Genomic DNA, 24,039 nt, shown 5'->3' with positions numbered 1-24,039 from the left:
ACAGTCTATTGTGATCCACACAGTCAAAGGCTTTGGCATCATCAATAAAGCACAAATAGATGTTTTTCTGGAACTCTCTTGCTTTTTCCATGATACAGTGGATGTTGGCAATTTGATCTCTGGTTCCTCTGCCTTTTCTAAAACCAGCTTGAACGTCTGGAAGTTCACAGTTCACATATTGCTAAAGCCTGGCTTGGAGAATTTTGAGCATACTTTACTAGCATGTGAGATGAGTGCAGTTGTGTGGTAGTTTGAGCATTCTTTGGCATTGCCTTTATACTTTGACAATAAGATCTGACAGAAGAGATGCAAACATATATGTGAAAATATATCAGAACTAAGCATGAAGTTTATCTTTTCCAGAGTGATATTTTTTTCTTATTCATCTTGATTAGGCCACTTGATTTTTATCTCTTTTTTAAAATCCCAAATTTCATTTTTTTTAACTGTTGATTATGTTTCATTAGCTGATATATTTTGTTGCTGGTCACTTAATCCCTTAATTCCTTTGTTTTTGGTAATTTAGTTGTGCTAAGTGGTGGATTTAATTGCAATTATCAGCATATTGGCTCAACAGGAACTTAAATCAGCCTTTCTCTAAGAAAGCTCAAAAATAGTAGTAGATATAAAGAATAAACTGTCTCCTTTCCAAGTTAAGAGTCTATTGCCAGTTGGGGAGATATTAATACTCACATGGTTTTCTTATTAGTTTTGAGTCACATTTGTCAACTACACTTAGTAAACACTATGCAGAATACATTACTAGATTTAGAAAGCTGAGGAAGCTGTAAATAAAGAAGAAGGTGAGTTCCAGAAACTGAGGCTGTTACAATCTATTAGGAGATATAAAACAGATAATACATTTCAGAATACAAGTATGTAGCTATTTAAGCAATTACATTTTTATAAAGATATAAAAAATTTGACAGATTGTGGTAAGTGATCCTGTTAAAAGTTATACCAAAGCACATTACAGCTCTGCTCAAACTCCCCCATTTCTCTCAAAGTATATGGCCACTAGGCCCTACATAATCTTGCCTCCCCACTTCACCTTTGTGTTTCTGACCTCATGTGTCTACTACTCTTGCTTCTGATTCATTTCCTCCAGCTTCTTTTTCTAAAGACCCACCCTGATTCCTGGGCTTCCCTGATAGCTCAGTTGGTAAAGAATCTGCCTGCAATGCAGGAGACCCTGGTTCAATCCCTAGGTCGGGAAGATCCACTGGAGAAGGGATAGACTACCCACTCTAGTATTATTGGGCTTCCCTTGTGGCTCAGCTGGTAAGGAATCCGCCTGCAATGCGGGAGACCTGGGTTGGGAAGATCCCCTGGAGAAGGGAAAGTCTACCCACTCCAGTATTCTGGCCTAGAGAATTCCATGGACTGTATAGTCCATTGGGTCACAAAGAGATGGACGCGACTTCACTTTCACTTTTCTTTCTTTATCCTAATTCTTCTATTTAATTCTAATCCTAAACGTCTATTCCAGCATTCCCAATTTAATCTCCTTTACTCTGCCCCATATTTTTCTTTTCTCATATTATTTATCACCTCCTAAAATACCATAGGACTTATTTATATACTGTTACAATTGTTCCCCACCTCCATCTCAAAAATGTTAATTCTCAAGGGTAAGAATTCACTGTCTGTTTTCTTAACTGGCATATCACAAACCTGGCACATAGTAAGAACTCAATTTATGCAGGTTTGTATATATTAAATCAAGCAGATAACTCACAAATCTTTAGTTTACTTTCAGTTGTATACTATGTCAGAATACTCATTCCAAAACAAAAACGTAATACTAAGTTTGTCAATCCATCAGCTTTTGAATGAATCTCATTTTTTCCTTCAAAATATATCTCTTCCTTTAAAATATTTATTTTTAACAAGCCCACAAGTTGGTCATCATGCTGGTTTTTCTCTCATTAGGTAGTTCCACGTCAATTTACACTTGCAAAAATGAATCTATGATTCAGAGTAGATGTAAAATCAGTTTTCTAGCTTATGAGAAAACTCAACTACTAAGTACATCATTTACTATCTCTATCAACATTTGATACCGAATTTTTCCTTTTGTCCAACAAATTCTCAGCAGTCTCCCAGTAATTATATGTTATAATAGTGTATGGGGGGGAGGGGATGTCTGCAGACCTGAAAATGACAAAGTACTGTGGCAGGATCAATGTGATCAAACTTCTATAGTCCTCAGGATTCAAATATAGCAAAATTCTGTAAAATAATCAGAAAATAAGTCCAAGAAGTCCCCAAAGTCTCACATTATCATGAGTAGGATACAGTCTTCCACTTTAAATACACACTTGGAAACAATAAAGTATAGTAAGTTCAGTGAGTTTGACAGAAAATGATACAAGGGACACAAGAGTAGGCAGCAGTCTTAACTAACAAAGAGACCTAAGTAGTAGAACCACTTCAGCTGTGCTAAGATAGCAAGAAAATCTTTAAAACGCTTCAAAAGTAAGTGTCATAATATGGCCAGTTCAGGTATGGGATAAGAATTTCCCATCATACAGATAATGAAACTAACTGTTTACTGCTAACGTGTTTCCTACATTCCCACACCAGAATTTATTTAGGTCACCAGACAGAAGGAAATGCAGTGAGATTGAGATGCCATGGTAAATAGGAGCACTAATGGCTAGCCATGTGTGACATTATTATATCATCAATTATAACCCTTCTATAATCTGCTCCTCCCATTCCACCCACTCATTTATCTGCATTGAAGGCAACTTTTCACAAGTGGCCAAGCAAACATTTTCTAACTATACTTCAGAATTATCTCAGTCCTCAGGATACCCAGGATAAGAATCACTCATCCCTAGATTTCTCCAGCTCAACTACCTAATATCTGAAATTCAGTTTCTGTTTTGCCAACTAGATCATTATTTTTGTGGATTCTAGAACATTCTCCAGCTTTGAGTCACTAATTCCATAATCCTAAAGCATGGTTTTGGTAATGTAACTTGACTTGCTCAAAAATACTTCATGGTTTCTCTTCATGGCTTAATAAATATATAAAAAGTAAAAGCAAAAACTTCTGACTTGGTATTCATGGCATTAAATGATCTAATCCTAATATACCTAACCATCATTATTTTCTATTAATACTACCCTTTTTTAAAATATATTTATTTTAATTGGAGGCTAATTACTTTACAATATTGTATTAGTTTTGCCATACATCAACATGAATACTACCCTTTAATCATAACTTTTTTCACCCAAGCTGGAATTCTTGTTCTTTTCAAACATATTCCATACTTTCTTATCCTCCCCCTTCCTCAGGGCTACTTTTTTGCCAGAACAACTTCCCTACTTTATATGGCTTTCAATGTATTTAAACATAAGAAGATACACAAGGTTTGGTCCTTGCCTTCAAGGAGTCCATAGGTCAAAGGGAAATAGTCACAGAAACAGCTGATGAATTATAAAATAGAATAAATATAGTGTGACAGACATACACAAACTATCAAAGAAAAAATGTTACCTTCAGATACGTACTCAAAACATACATACTCAAAATATTTACATTGGAAATGCCCAGAAATATAAAATAGTATAAACTACAAACTAGGTTCTTTCAAAAATTACTCAGTTTGTAAAAATGTCCCCAATCTATAGAATATCCCATTCTCAGTCATTTCCCCTACCCACGTTTATACCAATACCTAAAAAATAAGAAATTATCTGTATCAATCTGTAAGTAAATATGCTAAAAGTTCATTCCATAATATAAATCTCATATCTGTACTTGCCACTGACTGGTAACCAACAGTTCACAACTGGCACCAGTCTGCAGATGACACTTTCAGCAGCACTATCACACATATTGGGACTCCTACATGACCCAAAAGATCCACATTTCCCTCTTTTGCTCTGTCAGCCAAAACAAACAGAAATGCAATGAAAATAAAATGCTTTAAAATTATGACATCAAATATAATGCTAATGTAGTAAAAAACTTTAAAGGATACGAATTTCTGTGACAGCCTTCAAGGAATCTAAACTTTTTTCTGTTACCCCTAGGGAAAAAAAAAATCCTACATTCTTACGGATATTTTTAAACTTTTCCATAAAAGCTACTTCAATAGAATTTGTATAAACTTTTTACTAAAAGAATAGATAAAACAATATTATATCACAGGTAAAAAAATGCAATATAATAAATTGCACATAGAGTAACAACCTACTCAAATTTATTTTTGTATTCTTACCTATACTAAGAAATACAAACTAGACTGTACTCATAAAATAAAGTAAAAAAAAGCAAGAAATTACCTTGAACTGTACGAGGCTGGGATGCAACTGGAAAAAGTGGTGCTTTGATTATGCCTTCTCTGATTTCAGAAGCAAAAAGTGTATCAGTGGCTGTCAAAATGTTACAGTCTGAATAATGAGGTTTCTGCTTACTATTGCTATCTTTCCATGATTTCCCTTTGTTCACTTCTGTTTGGACAATTTTCACTGAGCCAGTATTAGAGTCCAAGTTTGCACTGTCATTGGAATAACCATCTTCATGTGTATTATCAGATATTTTAAATAACCTGCAAAAAATTTTGCATATGTAATCATTACTTAGAACATAAAAAACTAGGATAAAATTGGTTTCTTTAAAAATACCTATAGGTCATGGCTTATTAGAACATAAAAGCTAATCATTCTCCTAAAGTGCTGCTGCTGCTGCTAAGTCACTTCAGTCATGTCTGACTCAGTGTGACCCCATAGATGGCAGCCTACCAGGCTCCCCGATCCCTGGGATTCTCCAGGCAAGAACACTGGAGTAGGTTGCCATTTCCTTCTCCAATGCGTGAAACTGAAGTCTCTCAGTCGTGTCTGACTCTTTGCGACCCCATGGACTGTAACCTACCAGGCTCCTCCGTCCATGGGATTTTCCAGTCAAGAGTACTGGAGTGGGTTACCATTGCCTTCTCCTTCTACGAAAGTATGATTTGCTAAATTTACCAATTATGGCTTATTAGAACACAAAAGCTAATCATTCTTCTAAAGTATGATTTGCTACATTTATCACCTAATTATGTCTTTTCACTTTCTTAAAACTCAGATAAATCCATCTGTGGTGGCCAGCCTCTGAGACAGCTCTGATGCTCCTTGTATCCTGGTGCTCACTTTTTTGGAGTTACCTTCTTTGAATCAGGACTTGCCTATAAGACTAGCAGAGTGCTGTGGAAGGACAAGCATGTGACATCTAAGGCTAGGTCATAAAAGACTGTCACTTCCACATAGTCTCTTAAATCATTCATTCTGAGGAGACCTAGCCATTATAACATGAGAACACTGAAGCAATCTTACAGAGCAGCCCATGTGGACAGATTCTTGTCAGTAACTAGCACCAACTTCCCAAGCACTGTTCAATAATCACTTGAGTGTAAGAAATGGCTCTCTGCAAAGTTCTGTAAAACAAAGAAAGGCCATCTTTATGATTGTAATTTACTATAGTTGACTGATTCAAAGACAATCCATCAAAGTAATGGATGGATTCCCTTAATAGCCCTAAGGGAAGAAGTAATCAATAAGATTCCTAATAATACAACACTAGCAGCAGCAGCAGCAGCAGCAAGTTATAGAATAAGTAATAGAGCTGACAGCAGGTTATCAGTCTTACAGAATTCTGTAAGGAATGACACCCAAATAATTACGATACGAATACAAAATATTTTCTGTTATTTTCACTATTACTCTTAATGACAGGTTTTTTTGTGTTAGTCACTTCAGTTGCATCCAACTCTTTTCGACCCCATGGACTACAGCCCGCAAGGCTCCTCTGTTCATGGGATTTCCCAGGCAAGGATACCGGAGTGGGTTGCCATTTCCTTCTCCAGGGATCTTCCTGACCTAGAAATTGAACCTACATCTCCTGCATTGCAGGGAGATTCTTTACCATCTGAGCCACCAGGGAAGCCCAAGTTTTTGTATGAGACAGTCATGTATGGATGTGAGAGTCGGACTATAAAGAAAGCTGAGCCCCAAAGAATTGATGCTTTTGAACTGTGGTGTTGGAGAAGACTCTTGAGAGTCCCTTGGACTGCAAAGAGATCCAACCAGTCCATCCTAAAGGAAATCAGTCCTGAATATTCATTGGAGGACTGATGCCAAAGCTGAAACTCCAATACTTTGATCACCTGATGTGAAGAATTGACTCATCTGAAAAGACCCTGATGCTGGGAAAGATTGAAGGTAGGAGAAGAAGGTGACAAGGATGAGATGGTTGGATGGCATCACTGACTCAATGAACATGAGTTTGAGTAAACTCCAGGAGTTGGTGATGGACAGGGAGGCCTGGCGTGCTGCAGTCCATGGGGTCGCAAAGAGTCAGACACGACTGAGTGACTGAACTGAACTGAATCGAATCTTTCAAAAAACTAGAGACATGTATTCTAAAACAAACTATAGAGCTGCATCGTCCAATGGTAGCAGTTCTGTTTTTGAAGACAGAAAATTCAAAAGCAGATGGTTAATCTTTCATAATACAACAGAATCCCATTTTAAAATGGTATTGAAAACAAGGAAAACACTGATACCAACAGTGCTATATGCTGTGATATCACTTAAAAGCACAGATTTTGGAATCAGACAAACCTGGGTATAAATCAAAAGCTCCTCCACTTTCTATCTGTATGACTTTAAAGTTAGAGTTTGAAATAGATTTTTCCAACTGTAAAAATATTATCCACACAACTATTTAAATTCCCTGAACTTCATATTCTCCCTAGGTCCTTTGGCTCTTCCACGCCACACTCTCTTATGTCCTGTGCTTCTTTACTGAATTTTATATTTACTTCCTGGTCTTAACAAAAATATTTACTTGCCCTGGAAAACTCTCGCTCTTAAAAAAACTCTTAAGTGGACAAACTGCTAATTCTCTCACATTTCTTCTCCACACCAAATTTACACTATTATGTTTCTACTCTCTCACAAAAGTATCTGTGCTGTCTAGCTATGCAACATTGTATTCCTCCTCATTGCATATATCCTATATCAACCTCTGTTCCCTTTAGAATCTTTTCCTCTTAATTACAAGCTCTTCCATAAACTGGGTGGTTGTTGTTCAGTTGCTCAGTCTAGTCGGACTCTTTGTGACCACATGGACTGCAGCACGCCAGGCTTCCCTGTCCTTCACCATCTCCCAGAGTAACTGAGTTACTTTACCATCTACATAGACAACCCATTCAAAATTCTACCCTCTACGTTTCTTAGCCTTTTATCTCTAGTAACTTTCTCCCTCATCTGATTTCAGTCACCTACTCTCCCGCCTTAGATGTTGCCATTATCCTCTTCTCAAAACAACAATTCTAAAAAATCATTTTCTGACCACAACCTCCTATCCTTTTAGCTTGTTTGCTCAAGGTACTAATGAGGTCAAAGAAAAAAATTACTATAATTAACCTCTTTATTTTCTCCCAAACCATCTTCCCCTTCACTTTTCTCAGGTACCTTGAATGCATTTAATACCATGACATATCTTTTCAATCACTCTCTTATCAATATTCTAAACCCCTCTCCCCTTTTATACTTTTATCATACTTATCTTGCAAATCTGAAATTCTATGTAAATCTATCTACTATATTTTCATAATTGCAGTCAAGTGGTAGAACACTATTGAAAAAAGCACAACTGTTAGGTAGATGAATAATATTCAAATTCAAATTCACATCAGCCAAGACTGAAGAAACAAAATCAATATACAAAAATCAACTGTATTTCTATACATTTTCAATGGACAATCTGAAATTCCACTTAAAATAACATCAAAAAGAATAAGTACTTATGAGTAAATGTAACAAAATAAGTATAAGACTTGTCCACTGAAAGCTACAAAATATATTTGAAAGAAATTAAAGAAAATCTAAATAAGTGGAAATATCCCATGTTTACAGATTGGTAATCCTTAGTAAAATGCTTTTTTAAATCTGTGAGTAATTCTAGCAAAGTGTTATACCGAATGCACAGTAGTGGGAACTCCCAAATTTGTAGACTGCAAGGCAGAAATTTGGGTAGCCTGTCACCCTATTTGTGGCTGGCATTTGAAGTAGGGTAGTCTTGTGGGACTGAATCCTTACTTAACTCTTGCAGTCTGATGCTAACTCTAGGAGTTAGTAAGAAAATTGAATTGTATTGTTGGACACCAATTGATATTGAAGAGTCAGATAAATGGATGGTAAGAAAACACTCCAGACTTTCCATTCATGGCCAATGGATTATAAGTGCAAGTGTCATGTCATTCAATGGGGAAAGAACAGTTTTGTTTTGCTTTTAACAAATGGTGCTGGAACAACTGGATATCTATGTGCAAAAGAATGAAGCTGGGCTTCTACTTTGTACTATACTGAAAAAATTAACTCAAAATGGATGATAGACCCAAATGTAAGAGCGAAATCTTAGAAGAAGATGTAGGAGTAAGTCTTTACAACCTTGGATTAGGCAATGGTTTCTTAGATAGGACACCAAAAATCCAATCAAAAATTAGAAAAATTGGAATTCATCAAAATTAAAAACTTTTGGCCAGCTAAGGATATGAACAGAAAAGTGAAACACAGCACACAGAATGTAAGAAAATATTTGCTACTCATATAACTGATAAGGGATTTTCAACCCGAATAAGTAAAGGACCCTTACAACTCAACAATAAAAAGACAACACAATTTTAAAAACAGATCAAGGATTTGAATAGACACTACTCCAAATAAGATATATAAATAGCCTATAATCACATGGAAAGCTGCCCAAAACCTTTAGTCAGCAGAAATACATGAATCAAAACCACAATGAGACATACATCACACCCATTTTGTATGGCTATAATAGAAAAGACAGACAACAAGTACTAGCAAGGAGGTGGAGAATTCAGAAACTCCATATACTGCTAGTGAAATTGTTCATCGGTATAGTTACTTTGGGAAAAGGAAATGGCAACCCACTCCAGTATTCTTGCCTGGAGAATCCCAGGAACAGAGAAGCCTAGTGGGCTGCTGTCTACAGGGTCGCACAGAGTCCGATACGACTGAAGCGACTTAGCAGCAGCAGCATAGTTACTTTGTAAAACAATTTGGCAGTTTCTCAAAAAAAGATAAATATAGAGTTAATATATGACCCAGCAATTCCACTTCTAAGTATAAATCCAAAAGAATTAAAATACATTTGACCCTTGAACAACATAAGTTTAAACTGCATTGGTCTACTTATACTCGGATTTTTTTCTTCTTCAATAAATACTACAATACTATATAATCTGAGTTGGTTGACTCCACTGATGCAGATATACAGATAAGGAAAACCAACTATAAAGTTGTATTTCAATTTCTGACTTCCCAGGAGGTCAACACCCTATTCACACAAAAACTTACATCTGAATTTTCATGGCAACATTATTCATAATAGCCAAAAAGTGGAAACAAATCAAAAGTTCACCAATTGACAGATCAATAAACAAAATGTGATATACCCATTCAATGAAATGTTACTGGCCATAAAAAGAATAAAGTACTGATGTATGACAGAACATGGTTGAACCTTGAAAATGTTGTGCTAAGAGACAGAAGCCAGACAGAAAAGGCTCCACTTATAATATTAAATATTTAGAATAGGAAAACCCACAGAAACAGAAAACAATTAGTAAATGCCAGGGCTGAGTGAGGGATGGAGAAATGGGGAGTAACTTAATGAGTACAGAGTTAGTCTGGGGCAGCAAAAATTGTGTAGTAGTGATGGTTGCACAAGTCTGTGACTATTCTAAAACCTATAAATTGTACACTTCAAAACAATGTATTTTACGATATGTGAATTACATCATAATAAAATTTATTTAAAAATTCACAGACATCAACCTCAACTGGGACCTTCACAATGTCCAACAATTCTACCATTATTCTAATTAGATTGCTTTCCCATTTTCCATAATTTCTTCCACCCTTCTCATACTTGCTCAATACCTCTACTTTCCCCCTCAAATTCCACAGATGACTTCATCTCTTATGTTACAGAAAAAACAAAAACTATCAATGATATCTCTTCTGAATCCTAAACCCATATATCCAATTGTCTATTTGGACATTTTGTAAGTACTTAAAACAACATGTACAAATTTGTACTCATCACCTTCCTCTATTCTTCCTTCACAGTTTCTACATCATGAAAGAATACTATCATCCTTCATCAATCTGGTTCAAGCCAGACATCTAGGATTCAGGTCCTAGGTCAGGCTACCATTTTCTCTCATCTAGACTAATAAAATAATCTAAATGACCCTTCACAATGTATTCTAGTTCTCTTCTAATTTATCCTACTGGGGCAAAAATGGACTTTAAATAAAAAAAGAATATCTAATTTTACCTCTCTGCTCAAAACCCAGGACCTTAGGGCAACAGTTCTCAAACTTTTGTGTGCCTAACTATCATTCAAAAAATGTGTTAAAAATGAAGATTCCTCGGTCCCATCCCCACCTTGATCCAGAGTGTGATTCAACAGATCTAAGAAAGGAACCAGGAATCCAAATTTTTTAACAAGCACTCCATGTGATTCTGATGCAGTGAGTTCACAGGCCACAATTTAATAAGCACTACCTTAAAAGTACAAAATGTTTCACTCCCTACAAGATTCTGAATGACTTGGCCCCTCCATACTTTGTCTCTTAGCATGCTCTCATTCTCTCTCACTTTAAACTATAAAAATTTCTAAGAATAAGCCAAGCTCTAGTCCATTTGCACAGACTATTCCTTCTGCCTGGAACATTCTCCTTTATTTGCACTCAGCTTGACTTTATTCTTCCTTAAACTTACAAAATCATTTCTTCAGGAACATCTTCCCTGATTGTGCAGCAGATTAGGATCCCATATTAACAGCCATTCTCAAATGACGGTCAAGATTCAGAGAGTTCATAGGATCAAAACAATTTCCATAACACTTTTTCCCCATCACTTTAATTTATAATATGGTTAAATATCAATAGATATAACCCAAAAAAGTAAAAGCTCTATGGGAATCCTCAATAATTTTTAAGTGGAAAGGGGTCCTAAAAACAAAAAGTTTGAGAACCTCTGCTCTAGCCATATATCTCATCAAAATAATTGTCATACAAAAAGTATTTAATTATTTTTAGTTATTACTTGCCTTTCCCTCGATAAACTGTAAGCTCTCTGAAGGCAAGAACCTATGGCTAGAACTCAGTTAAAAGAGTGTTGAGTACACAGTAGACCTCTATTTGTTGTTGATTTTTTTTCTCATTCAGATTCTATCATACTTCAAACTTCTGGACATACACATAAATATTCAACTGTATCACTGAATATCATTTATTTCATTTAATTAATTACCTTTTGCGGAAGGCTGACGTGCTCACTCCTTTATCTTGTGCAGAATTAACTAACTTTGTATCATCTGGAACATTTTTCTCAAGTTCTATCTCAGTGCCAATGTGATTTTTGCATTTCTGAGAAGAACCACATGTCAGCTTGCCAGCAACATGTAAGTCGTTGTTACCTGCCCCTCCTAAATTTAGATCATCTTCTTCATATTCATTAGAAGGGAAGTCAAACTGGAATTTTTGAGTTTGTAAAACATAATTTATGTCTTCATTAGTTATCTTTAAATTTGATGGTAACATTTTTGATTTTTTATTCTGACCTACAAAGAAGAAACACTTGAATTATTACACATTCTCCTTGAAAACAAAATTTAAAAATGATGATAGAAAAATTTAATAAAATTTTTCAAAAGAGCTTACTAGGTGAATATGAAAATAACAAAATGATCTGTAATACCATATGTGATTTTGAAATACAATAGTTGTTACTCTTATGGTACATCATAACTGAAGGATAACTCGAAATTAGTTAAGAATTATTGAAATTAAGTTTGAAATTTAAATTAAGCCTATATTATAAAATAGGTTTAATTTCTGACCCACAGAAATAACCATAACTGGAAGTGGGTTGCAAGAATACTGGAGTGGGCTGCCATTTCCTCTTCCAGACCCAGAGATTGAACCCATGTCTCTTGTGTCTCCTGCACTAACAGGCAGATTCTTTACCACTGCACCATCTGGGAAGCCCAAAAATTAAGATAATAGAATGTTTTCATCAAGGTGATGGAACTTTAAAGGTGTCTTTACAGAGACTTTATAAGTATCTTTGAAAGTCTGGAAGGCATTTGGAGGCCTTTTTAGGCCTTAAATTTGCCTTATCATTTATACTATACTAGTATACATACATATTATATATATGGGTGTGTGTTCTATTATAACACACAATAGAATTACTACATTCTATATATAATTTTCTATATATGAGTATAAAATACATAAAAATTTTGAAACTTAATAATAAAATGTACATGCATGAACCTAATACTTAATTTAAAAATCAGTTTTACCAACAATATCACATTAGGTCACATATACTATTTGAGTGTGTTTGTTTTCTAACTTTGTAAAGATGATAACACACTATATAGTTTTTGCATCTTGTTTTTTTCACTCAGTGTATTTCATGAATCTGGTTTCCTAAACCAGAGGATCCTACCTTTAGTAAAGTCTAAGACAAAAACTAAATAGCAGTGATAGTTTTAATGGGATGAGGAAAACAAATTCACAGAACAATATAACAGGTGTGTGTGATAGTATATTTTGTGCCTGTAATATACATATGTGTGCATATGTATGCATGGAGAAGGAAAATGTTTCAGATTTTAAGGTTTGGTGACCACTATTTTGAATTAGTCTCTAACTTTCATTTTATTCCATTAATATAAAAGAAATGAATATTTCAATATTAGATCTTTTTACATTGACATGAGCTGAATGGGTTTGACTTTACAACTTATATGTGATAGTTTACCTAACAGTTGATGATTTTCTATTTCTTCCTCTAATGCCTGAGTATCTGGAATTTCTGAAATCAGTGGAGCAGGTGGAAGAAACCAATCCATAGATATTTCACTGTCTAGGTGGCTATATAAAATACAAAAATATGAATTTATGTTAACAAAGATATAACATCAGAAACTACATATTTATTAACTAAACATAACTCAGTTACAGACTGGAAAAGGTCAGTTTTCATTTCAATCCCAAAGAAGGGCAATGCCAAAAACTGCTGCACAACTGCAGTCATTTGACATGCCAGCAAGGTCATACTTAAAATCCTTCAAGCTAGGCTTCAACAGTATGTGAACTGAGAACTTCCAGATGTATGAGCTGGATTTGGAAAAGGCAGAGGAACCAGAGATCAAATTGCCAGTATCTGTTTGATCATAGAAAAAGTAAGGAAATCCTAGAAAAACACTGACTTCTGCTTTATTGATTATGCTAAAGCCTTTGACTGTGGATCCCAATAAACTTTGGAAAATTCTTAAAAAGATGGGAATACCGTACCACCTTACCTGCCTCCTGAGAAACCTGGATGCAGGTCAAGAAGCAATCATTAGAAATGGACATGGAACAACAGACTGGTTCAAAATTGGGAAAGGAGCACATCAAGGCTGTATACTGTCACTCTGCTTATTTACCTTATATACAGAGTACATCATGAGAAATGCCAGGCTGGATGAATTACAGGGTAGAATCAAGATTGCCAGGAGAAATATCAGTAACCTCAATGTGCAGATGACACCACCCTTATGGCAGAAAGCAAAGAGAAATTAAAGACCCCCTTGGTGAAGGTGAAAGAGGAGACAGAAAATGCTAGCTTAAAACTCAACATTCAAGCCAAAGCAATCTTGAGAAAGAAGATTGGAACTGGAAGAATCAACCTGCCTGACTTCAGACTATACTACAAAGCTACAGTCATCAAGACAGTATGGTACTGGCACAAAGACAGAAATATAGATCAATAGAACAAAGTAGAAAGCCCAGAGATACATCCATGCACCTATGGACACCTTATGTTTGACAAAGGAGGCAAGAATATACAATGGAGAAAAGACAATCTCTTTAACAAGTGGTGCTGGGAAAACTGGTCAACCACCTGTAAAAGAATGAAACTAAAACACTTTCTAACACCATACACAAAAATAAAATGGATTAAAGATCTAAATGTAAGACCAGAAACTATAAAACTCCTAGAGGAAAACATAGGCAAAACACTCTGACATAAATCACAGCAAGATCCTCTATGATCCACCTCCCAGAGCAATGGAAATAAAAGCAAAAATAAACAAATGGAATCTAATTAAACTTAAAAGCTTTTGCACAATGAAGGAGACTACAAGCAAGGTGAAAAGATAGCCTTCAAAGTGGGATAAATAATAGCATATGAAGCAACTGACAAAGAATTAATCTCAAAAACATAAAAACAGCTCATGTAGCTCAATACCGGAGAAGGTGATGGCACCCCACTCCAGTACTCTTGGCCTGGAAAGTCCCATGGACGGAGGAGTCTGGTAGGCTGCAGTCTATAGGGTCGCAAAGAGTTGGACATGACTGAGCAACTTCACTTTCACTTTTTACTTTCATGCATTGGAGAAGGAAATGGCAACCCACTCCAGCGTTCTTGCCTGGAGAATCCCAGGGACAGGGGAGCCTGGTGGGCTGCCGTCTATGGGGTCACACAGAGTTGGACACGATTGAAGCAACTTAGCAGCAGCTCAATACCAGAAAAATAAACGACCTAGTCAAAAAATGGGCCAAAGAACTAAACAGACATTTCTCCAAAGAAGACATACAGATAGCTAACAAACAAATGAAAAGATGCTCAACATCACTCATTATCAGAGAAATGCAAATCAAAGCTACAATGAGGTACCATCTCATGTCTATCAGAAGGGCTGCTATCAAAAACTCTACGAACGATAAATGCTGGAGAGGATGTGGAGAAAAGGGAACCCTCTTATACTGTTGGTGGGAATGTGAACTAGTACAGCCACTATGGAGAACAGTGTGGAGATTCCTTAAAAAACTGGAAATAGAACTGCCATATGACCCAGCAATCCCACTGCTGTGCATACACTCTGAGGAAACCAGAACTGAAACAGATATGTGTACCCAATGTTTATCACAGAACTGTTTACAATAGCTAGGACATGGAAGCAACCTAGATGTCCACTGGCAGATGAATGGATAAGAAAGTTGTGGTACATATACACAATGGAATATTACCCAGCAATTAAAAAGAACACATTTGAATCAGTTCTAATGAGGTGGATGAAACTGAAGCCTATTATACAGAGTGAAATAAGTCAGAAAGAAAAACACCAATACAGTATATTAAAGCATATATATGGAATTTAGAAAGATGGTAACAATGACCCTATATGTGAGACAGCAAGAGACACAGATATAAAGAACAGACTTTTGGACTCCGTGGGACAAGGTGAGGGTGGGATGATTTGAGAGAATAGCACTGAAACGTGTATATTACCATATGTGAAATAGATCTCCAGTCCAAGTATGATGCATGAAACAGGGCACTCAAAGCCGGTGCACTGGGACAAACCAGAGGGATGGGATGGAGAGGGAAGTGGGAGGGGAGTTTGGGATGGGGGAAACATGTACACCCATGGCTGATTCATGTCACTGTACGGCAAAAACCACCACAGTATTGTAAAGTAATTAGCCTCCAATTAAAATAAATTAAAAAAAAAAAACAGCATTCAAAAATCTAAGATCATGGCATCCCGTCCCATCAGTTCAGTTTAGTTCAGTTCAGTCACTCAGTCGTGTCTGACTCTTTGCAACCCCATGAATTGCAGCACACCAGGCCTCCCTGTCCATCACCAACTCCCGGAGTTTACTCAGACTCATCTCCATTGAGTCGGTGATGCCATCCAACCATCTCACCCTCTGTCCCCTTCTCCTTCTGCTCTCAATCTTTCCCAGCACCAGGGTCTTTTCAAATGAGTTAGCTTTTCGCATCAAGTGGCCAAAGTGTTGGAGTTTCAGCTTCAAAATCAGTCCTTCTAATGAACACTCAGAACTGATCTCCTTTAGGATGGACTGGTTGGAACTCCTTGCAGTCCAAGGGACTCTCAAGAGTCTTCTCCAACACCACAGTTCAAAAGCATCAATTCTTCAGCTCTCAGCTTTCTTTATAGTCCAACTCTCACATCCATACATGACTACTGGAAAAACCATAGCCTTGACTAGACGGACCTTTGTTGGCAAAGTAATGTCTCTGCTTTTTAATGTGCTGTCTAGGTTGGTCATAACTTTCCTTCCAAGGATTAAGCATCTTTTAATTGCATGGCTGCAGCCACCATCTGCAGTGATTCTGGAGCCCCCAAAAAATAAAGTCTGCCACACCTATTTGCCATGAAGTGATGGGACCAGATACTATGATCTTAGTTTTCTGAATGTTGAGCTTTAAGCCAGGCTTTTCACTCTTCTCTTTCACTTTCATCAGGAGGCTCTTTGGTTCTTCTTCACTTTCTGCCATAAAAGTGATGTCATTTGCATATCTGAGGTTATTGATATTTCTCCCAGCAATCTTGATTCCAGCTTGTGCTTCATCCAACTCAGTGTTTCTCATGATGTATGCTGCTGCTGCTGCTGCTGCTAAGTCACTTCAGTCGTGTCTGACTCTGTGTGACCCCATAGATGGCAGCCCATCAGGCTCCCCTGTCTCTGGGATTCTCCAGGCAAGAATACTGGAGTGGGTTGTCATTTCCTTCTCCAATGTATGAAAGTGAAAAGTGAAAGTGAAGTCGTTCAGTTGTGTATGACTCTTAGCGACCCCATGGGCTGCAGACTACCAGGCTTTGCTGTTATTGGGATTTTCCAGGCAAGAATACTGGAGTGGGATGCCATTGCCTTCTCCGGATGTACTCTGCATATAAGTTAAATAAGCAGGGTGGCAATATACAGCCTTGACGTATTCCTTTTCCTATTTGGAACCAGTCTGTTGTTCCATGTCCAGTTCTAACTGTTGCTTCCTTATTTGCATACAGATTTCTCCAAAGGCAGGTCCCATCACTTCAAGGCAAATAAATGGAGAAAAAATGGAAACAGTGACACTTTACTTTCTTTGGCTCCAAAATTCCTGCAGTGACTGCAGCCATGAAATTAAGACACTTGCTCCTTGGAAGAAAAGCTATGACAAACCTAGATGGTGTGTTAAAAAGCAGACACATTACTTTGCTGACAAAGGTCTATATGGTCAAAGCTATGGTTTTTGCAGTAGTTGTGTACGGATGTGAGAGTTGGACCATTAAGAAGGCTGAGTGCCAAAGAATTGATCCTTTCAAATTGTGGAGCTAGAGAAGACTCATTGAGAGTCCCTGGGACAGCCAGGAGATCAAGCCAGTCAATCCTAAAGGAATCCAGTCCTGAATATTCATTGGAAGGACAGATGCTGAAGCTTCAATACTTTGGCCAGCTGATGCGAAGAGCCAACTCATTGGAAAATATCCTGATTCTGGGAAAGACTGAAGGCAGGAAGAGAAGGGGACGACAGAGGACGAGACGGTTGGATGGCTTCATCGACTCAATGAACATGAGTTTGAACAAACTCCAGGACAGGGAAGCCTGGTGTGCTGCAGTCCATAGGGTCACAAAGAGTTGGACAAGACTGAGCAACTGAACAACACTCAGTTACAAACTCTTAAACTTAATATACTACCTTTCTGTGATGACTTCAATTTATCCTTATAGAGCAGCATATAGCATATCCCTATACATTCTCAATCTTTTTTCCTTGTGTATCATGGGATTAATGACACTGCTCTGAGGTATGCTATCTAAATAATGGCTATAATTCCATTTTATTTTCTCCAATTCAAATGCTGTAACAGGGATCTTAATCTGCTCCAATATTAAAAAAAGGTAATAAATCATTCCAAAACTTTAGCATCTTAACCAATACAAGTTAACAAATTACTGATGATACACTGGACAACTAATCATGGGTCATAAGTCTATAAATGACACCAAAACATTATTACTAATTAATGTCTTAACCCAAATATTCCTGGTCCAAAATCATCTATGACAACAGAAAAGCCAAGAAATCAGTTGAAATTGACAATCAGTTTGAAAACCTGTAGTAACTGATGAGATTTTGTCACCCTGTTGGCATCTGCCTATTGCCCTATTGTTCAGCTGTGATCCTATTAACATGTAATGTTTTAATATTTCCTTTCCAACCTAAGTTGGCTTGTCCTTCATTAGAACAAAGATAGGCAATGGCACCCCACTCCAATACTCTTGCCTGAAAAAATCCCATGGACGGAGGAGCCTGGTAGGCTTCAGTCCATGGGGTCGCTGAGAGTCGGACACGACTGAGTGACTTCACTTTCACTTTTCACTTTCCTGCTTTGGAGAAGGAAATGGCAACCCACTCCAGTGTTCTTGCCTGGAGAATCCCAGGGACGGGGAGCCTGGTGGGCTGTCGTCTATGGGGTCACACAGAGTCGGACACGACTGAAGTGACTTAGCAACAGCAGCAGCAAGCATTGGGAAACAGAAAATAAAGTTGAAGAACACCACATAAACTGTCTAAGCCAAGTCCTGAGGATTTGATGATCTTTTTCCTTATTGCTTTGTTTAGGGTTTTATCTCCCAGAAGAGGCCCAGTCTTTCACTTTTCTACATCTCATAGCACCTCAAACATAGCTATTGCAGCTCTATTTTCCCTAATAAAAAATCTGAACACATTACCTGACAATATCTAACAGATTGTCTGACAATACACCAAAACAAGTGAAATTCAGGACTATGTCACAGAGTTCTAAGATCATCTCCAGGGTCAATAATTCCCTGGTGGGAAGGGACTTCCCATAGGGTCCCATAGGACTCAGCAATACAGTCCTACTCATGACTGTTAGGTGAAGTCTGAAGGAACTAACAATACTTTGTATTGTTAGAAGAGCAACCATATGTTCCAAATTTGCTGATGCCAGTCCTGATTAACAACTGTCATTCTATTTGGATGCATTCTTTCACTCTCAAAAGTGTTCCAGTCTGAATTACATGGTCACATTATTTATGAATGATTCTTCCATATATGTGTTGAACCTCAAGCTGACTTTAAGTTTTTTAAAGTAAAAGTCTTTAAAGTCTTTAAAAGTCTTATTCAGTCAATATTTGAATAAATAAAAGAATAAGTGAGCAATAAATAATTTACTCAATGATTCACTAAAAAAGAATACATAGAAAACTTAGAATTAAAATGATTCACTTGTGAAAATCCTTAAAAGCCAGTATTTAACAGACTCCCTATTCCCCAATTCATATTTCCTTTAGTGTCACATTTTTATTTCCACCCCTGATTACTGCTTGCCTATTGAACCTGCCTATCACACTTGGCCTTTGGCACACTGCCCTTTCTGTTTCCAAAAGCTGCCATCATCACTCCTTGTCCTGAGCTACTCTTTGACCATTACTTTCAGTCTTTACTTTAGCCAAAAGTAACTTGAACAAACCAGAAATGCAAATAAATGAAAGCCAAATAGGCAAGAATCTATTCTATTTTTTAAATTAAAATATGTCAAACTTCAGTTATTCCCTTATACCTGAATTCCATGTTTACCAAGTATATACCTGAAATGTCATTCTGTTGATCCCTTATTTTTTATTTATAAATTTACCAAAGATAAAACTAAAATGCTATAAAAATAACAAACCAAAAACAGACTGCTATTTTTTAAAGCAGACTTACTTTTCAGCTTCATCTGTTTTTTCAAAAAACAAATTATCCAAGGAAAACACGGAGTCATTTGATTCCAACATTGTTAAAAGCTGGACTTTGTCATAAATCTAAAAAATACCAAAATCCATTTATAGCCCATTTACAAAGATGTAGAAAAAATTTTTCTAGATCCATAAACTATAATTATTAATTTCCTAAAATAATCACAGGTTTTCTTCTGCAATTTCCTCCTAAGTGCTTAAATATTTAAATACATTACACTGTTATCCACTCATTCACACATAGTCACACATGTATGCCTCTCTTCATGCTGCACAAATGCTTAAAATGTGTTTTCTTCCACTCTCCACCTGACATATTCCTACCCATACTTCGTGGAACAGGTCAATGTCATTTCTTCTTCAAAGGCTTCTCTGAATTTGTCCTCTTATGGAAAACAAAATTAGTGACTCCTTTTGGGCTCTTAAAATACTTTGTCCATACCATTATTTTTGAGTATAGTGCATTTTACTGTGATATTGTATAAGACAGTACATTTTATTGTGAATGTGTGTGTTTCTAAAAATATGCTGTGTACATATGCAGGGATTTCCTTCAAAATCAAGGAACAGAGTAGACTTACTTCTAAATAAATAGGAAAATGTTAAGGAATACTGATGAAAAAAATTGGCAATGAGTTAGTAATTGCTAATGCTACATAATAGGTACGTGGAGTTCCTTAGAATGCTGTCTATTTTTATATATGTTTGAATTTTTCAAAATAAAAAAATTAACAAGTTTAACACATATATATTTATATTCATATTATATAACACACACATATATATGCTTAAAAAGATAATTTTTACATTCAGTGGTGTTATCTAAATGTAAAGTATAAAAACATTCAGTATTGGCTACCTGAAAAAATAACAAAAATCTGGGCTTCCCAGGTGGTGCAATGATAAAGAATCCACCTGCCAATGCAGGAGACACAAGAGACTCAGGTTCGATCCGAGGGTAGAGAAGATTCCCTGGAGGAGGAAATGGCAAACCACTCCAGTGTTCTTGTCTGGAAAATCTCATGGACAGAGGAGCCTGGTGAGCTCCAGTCCATGGAGTTGCAAAAAGTTGGACACACTCGCACACACAAATAGAACCATGTCTATGGATATATACAATTCTTCCCCCTGCACATCAACACTACATCTCAATTTTTTTTCTAATTTCTGAAACATAAAACTCTACACGATAAAACACGAAATCAGATGCACATGTCATAAAATATAAGCCACATTTCTATTTATTCTGTGATAGTTAATATACTGAAAATCGTTCCTTAGGATGGAAACTAAAATCAAAGACACTATATGAGCGCCATCTCGTGGAGAAATCCACATTACCAAGTCAGAGCTACTGCTGCTACGGCTGTTAAGTCGCTTCAGTCGTGTCCAAGTCTGTGCGACCCCATAGTCGGCAGCCCATCAGGCTCCCCCGTCCCTGGGATTCTCCAGGCAAGAACACTGGAATGGGTTGTCATTTCCTTCTCCAATGCATGAAAGTGAAAAGTGAAAGTGAAGTCGCTCAGTCGTGTCCGACTCTTAGCGACCCCATGGACGGCAGCGCACCAGGCTCCGCTGTCCATGGGATTTTCCAGGCAAGAGTACTGCAGTGGGGTGCATTGCCTTCTCCGACCAAGTCAGAGCAAGTCCCTTCAATTCTGAGCCCTCCCTGATGTGATGAAGAGACACATTATTACATCAGGAAGTATGTAGAGAAAAATGTTTCCATATGTACCCCTTTACAAAATGCTACTAACAAAGGGCTAAATCTGATTACATTAGAACTGTTCTTACTTTATCAGAATATTGTGGGGGTTTTCATTTGTTTAGTTATTGGGCTTTTCTCCTTTCCATCTATTTAGCATAGTTGCCCTCTTCATTTTTCTCAATTTATTAATCATTTGCTGCTAAGTCGCTTCAGCAGTGTCCAACTCTGTGCAACCCCATAGACCGCAGTCCGCCAGGCTCTCCAGTCCCCGGGATTCTCCAGGCAAGAACACTGGAGTGGGTTGCCATTTCTTTCTCCAATGCATGAAAGTGAGAAGTGAAAGTGAAGTCGCTCAGTCATGTCTGACTCTTAGCAACCCCATGGACTGCGGCCCACCAAGGTCCTCCGGCCATGGGATTTTCCAGGCAAGAGTACTGGAGTGGGGTGCCATTGCCTTCTCCGATTTTACCTTCTACAATCCTTATTGTATAAAATGTTCAGATCCATTAGTTATCTCTTAAAACTTTTACCCTCAGAAATACACATTTCAAAAGTGCAGAAACCTAGATAATAAATACGGATTTGCCAGAAATCGGTAGTCAGTGAAGACAGACCAACATTCACTGGAAAAACCAACCGTCACAAATGACTGCAGGGAAGTAAGTTGGCAAAGAGAATGAACGTGGGAACAAATTACCACCCTGAGTCTCAGCCAGGGAGAGGTCTGTACAGTCGGAGGCCTGATCTCCACCACCTGCCCGGTGAGACGCAGGGGGCCGAAAAGCTACAGCAGGAACCGAATCGGGGTCTGAGGTAAAAACACCCCCCTGATGTACCCTAAATCCGAGCAAGCCCACCCCAGACTCCCGGGCGCGCGGTGGAAGTCTTCAAGCCGGGCGAGTGACCACGACGCGGGCGCGAGCGCCGCCACTGGGCCCGGGAATCTAGGGTCGCGTCGCTGCGGACTCACGGCTACATGCGCGCCGCCCTCCCGCTCCGCCCCGGGCGTGAAACACACTTTGGAATAAACACGCGGGACTCCGGGAACCGCCAAAGCAACGCACGATTCCGCTAGCGTTGTGGGCCGGCGGCCTTCCAACCCGTCCCTCACAAGCCGGAGCCGCCTCAGGCCTCGCCTCGCACCTTCTGACTGGAAGGCGGCTGAGGAACCGCGCGGGCTGGGGCGGGGACGGGGTCCTGCCGGCCGTACTACATACACCTCCCCGCGCCCGTCTCCTGCCGCTCGACTCTTGCTTTGGAAAATCGACCACTTCCCAGCAGCCAACCTGGCCTCCCTCCCCGCTGGGTCCCTGTTCTCCCATCTTTTCCTTCCTGTGAGAGCCCCGGGTCCCAGTCCCCACCTTCCCCAGCGGGCGTCCAGGTTCCGCCGAACTCACCTCTTCGCCGGCCCTGGGAGCCGAGCGCCTATTCACCGGCCCGGAGGACCCCCAGCCTGGCTAAGCCGAGCTCTAAGCAATGGATCGCCGGAGCCCCCAACCTCTCCCTTCCCGCCTCTCCCTGTTTTCTCCAGAAGTTTATAATCCCTTTTAAATTATGGCTTTCCGGATATTGTTGCCTATTTTCATTGAATAAAATGCTTAATCCTTCCCTCAGCTCTTGGTAATTTTAGTTTCCCTCCTTAAGAATTGGTCTATCTGAGGTACCTCATATAACTGGATTTATGGATTTAGATGGTGTTTATCTTATGTCTGGCCTATATCATTTACCATGATGTTTTCAGAGTTTATCCATGAGGTAGCAAGTATCAGAGTTTTATTCCTTTTAAGGTGAGCTTCCCTGATAGCTCGGTTGGTTAAAAATCCGCCTGCATGCAGGGGCTGCTGCTACTGCTGCTAAGTCGCTTCAGTCGTGTCCGACTCTGTGCGACCCCATAGATGGCAGCCCATTAGGCTCCCCGGTCCCTGGGATTCTCCAGGCAAGAACACTGGAGTGGGTTGCCATTTCCTTCTCCAATGTATGAAAGTGAAAAGTGAAAGTGAAGTCGCTCAGTCGTGTCCGACTCTTAGAGACCCTGGTTCAATTCCTAGATGGGGAAGATCTGCTGGAGGAGGGATAGGCTACCCACTCAAGTCTCTTGGGCTTCCCTTGTGGCTCAACTGGTAAAGAATTCGCCTGTGATGTGGGAGACCTGGGTTTGATCCCTGGGTTGAGAAGATGCCCTTGAAAAGGGAAAAGTTTCCCACTCCAGTATTCTGGCCTAGAGAATTCCATGGACTGTGTAGTCATGGGGTTGCAAAGAGTCAGACACGACTGAGCAACTTTCACTTGCATTCCATTTGTGGTATTGGAGAAGACTCTAGAGAGTCCCTTGGACTTCAAGGAGATCAAACCAGTCAACCCTAAAGAAAATCAGCCCTAAATATTAACTGGAAGGGCTGAAGCTGAAGCTCCAATACTTTGGCCACCCGATGTGAAGAACTGACTCACTGGAAAAGACCCTGATGCTGGGAAAGATTGTAGGCAGGAGGAGAAGGGGAGGACAGATTATAAGATGGTTGAATGGCATTACCTACTCAATGGATATGAGTTTGAGCAAGCTCCAGGAGTTGGTGATGGACAGGGAAGCTTCGAGTGCTGCAGGCAGTGTCCATGGGATCACAAAGAGTCAGACAAGACTGAGTCTATGAAACTGAATTCCATTTGTACATATAT

The 24,039-nt window shown here is 38.5% G+C and overlaps 1 protein-coding gene across 3 annotated transcripts in view; it reads right to left on the bottom strand.

Moving 5' to 3' along the window:
• Positions 1 to 19,723, bottom strand: part of HFM1 (helicase for meiosis 1) — a 110,962-nt gene extending 91,239 nt beyond the window's left edge. For all 3 annotated transcript variants that reach the window (XM_061411250.1, XM_061411251.1, XM_061411249.1), the window contains exons 1-5: positions 19,627 to 19,723; positions 12,874 to 12,986; positions 11,353 to 11,662; positions 4,303 to 4,568; positions 3,999 to 4,046 (exon numbers count right to left, since the gene is read on the bottom strand). In XM_061411250.1, coding sequence (XP_061267234.1) covers positions 3,999 to 4,046; positions 4,303 to 4,568; positions 11,353 to 11,662; positions 12,874 to 12,986; positions 19,627 to 19,697 — 808 coding nt within the window. In that variant the 5' untranslated portion in view covers positions 19,698 to 19,723. The remainder of the gene's footprint in view (positions 1 to 3,998; positions 4,047 to 4,302; positions 4,569 to 11,352; positions 11,663 to 12,873; positions 12,987 to 19,626) is intronic.
• Positions 19,724 to 24,039: the final 4,316 nt, after the last annotated feature.

Source organism: Bos javanicus, chromosome 3 (assembly GCF_032452875.1).
Source record: "Bos javanicus breed banteng chromosome 3, ARS-OSU_banteng_1.0, whole genome shotgun sequence".
Taxonomy (NCBI): Eukaryota; Metazoa; Chordata; class Mammalia; order Artiodactyla; family Bovidae; genus Bos; species Bos javanicus.
Note: the sequence above shows the minus strand (reverse complement) of the source record. Positions and strands in the feature narration are given on the sequence as shown.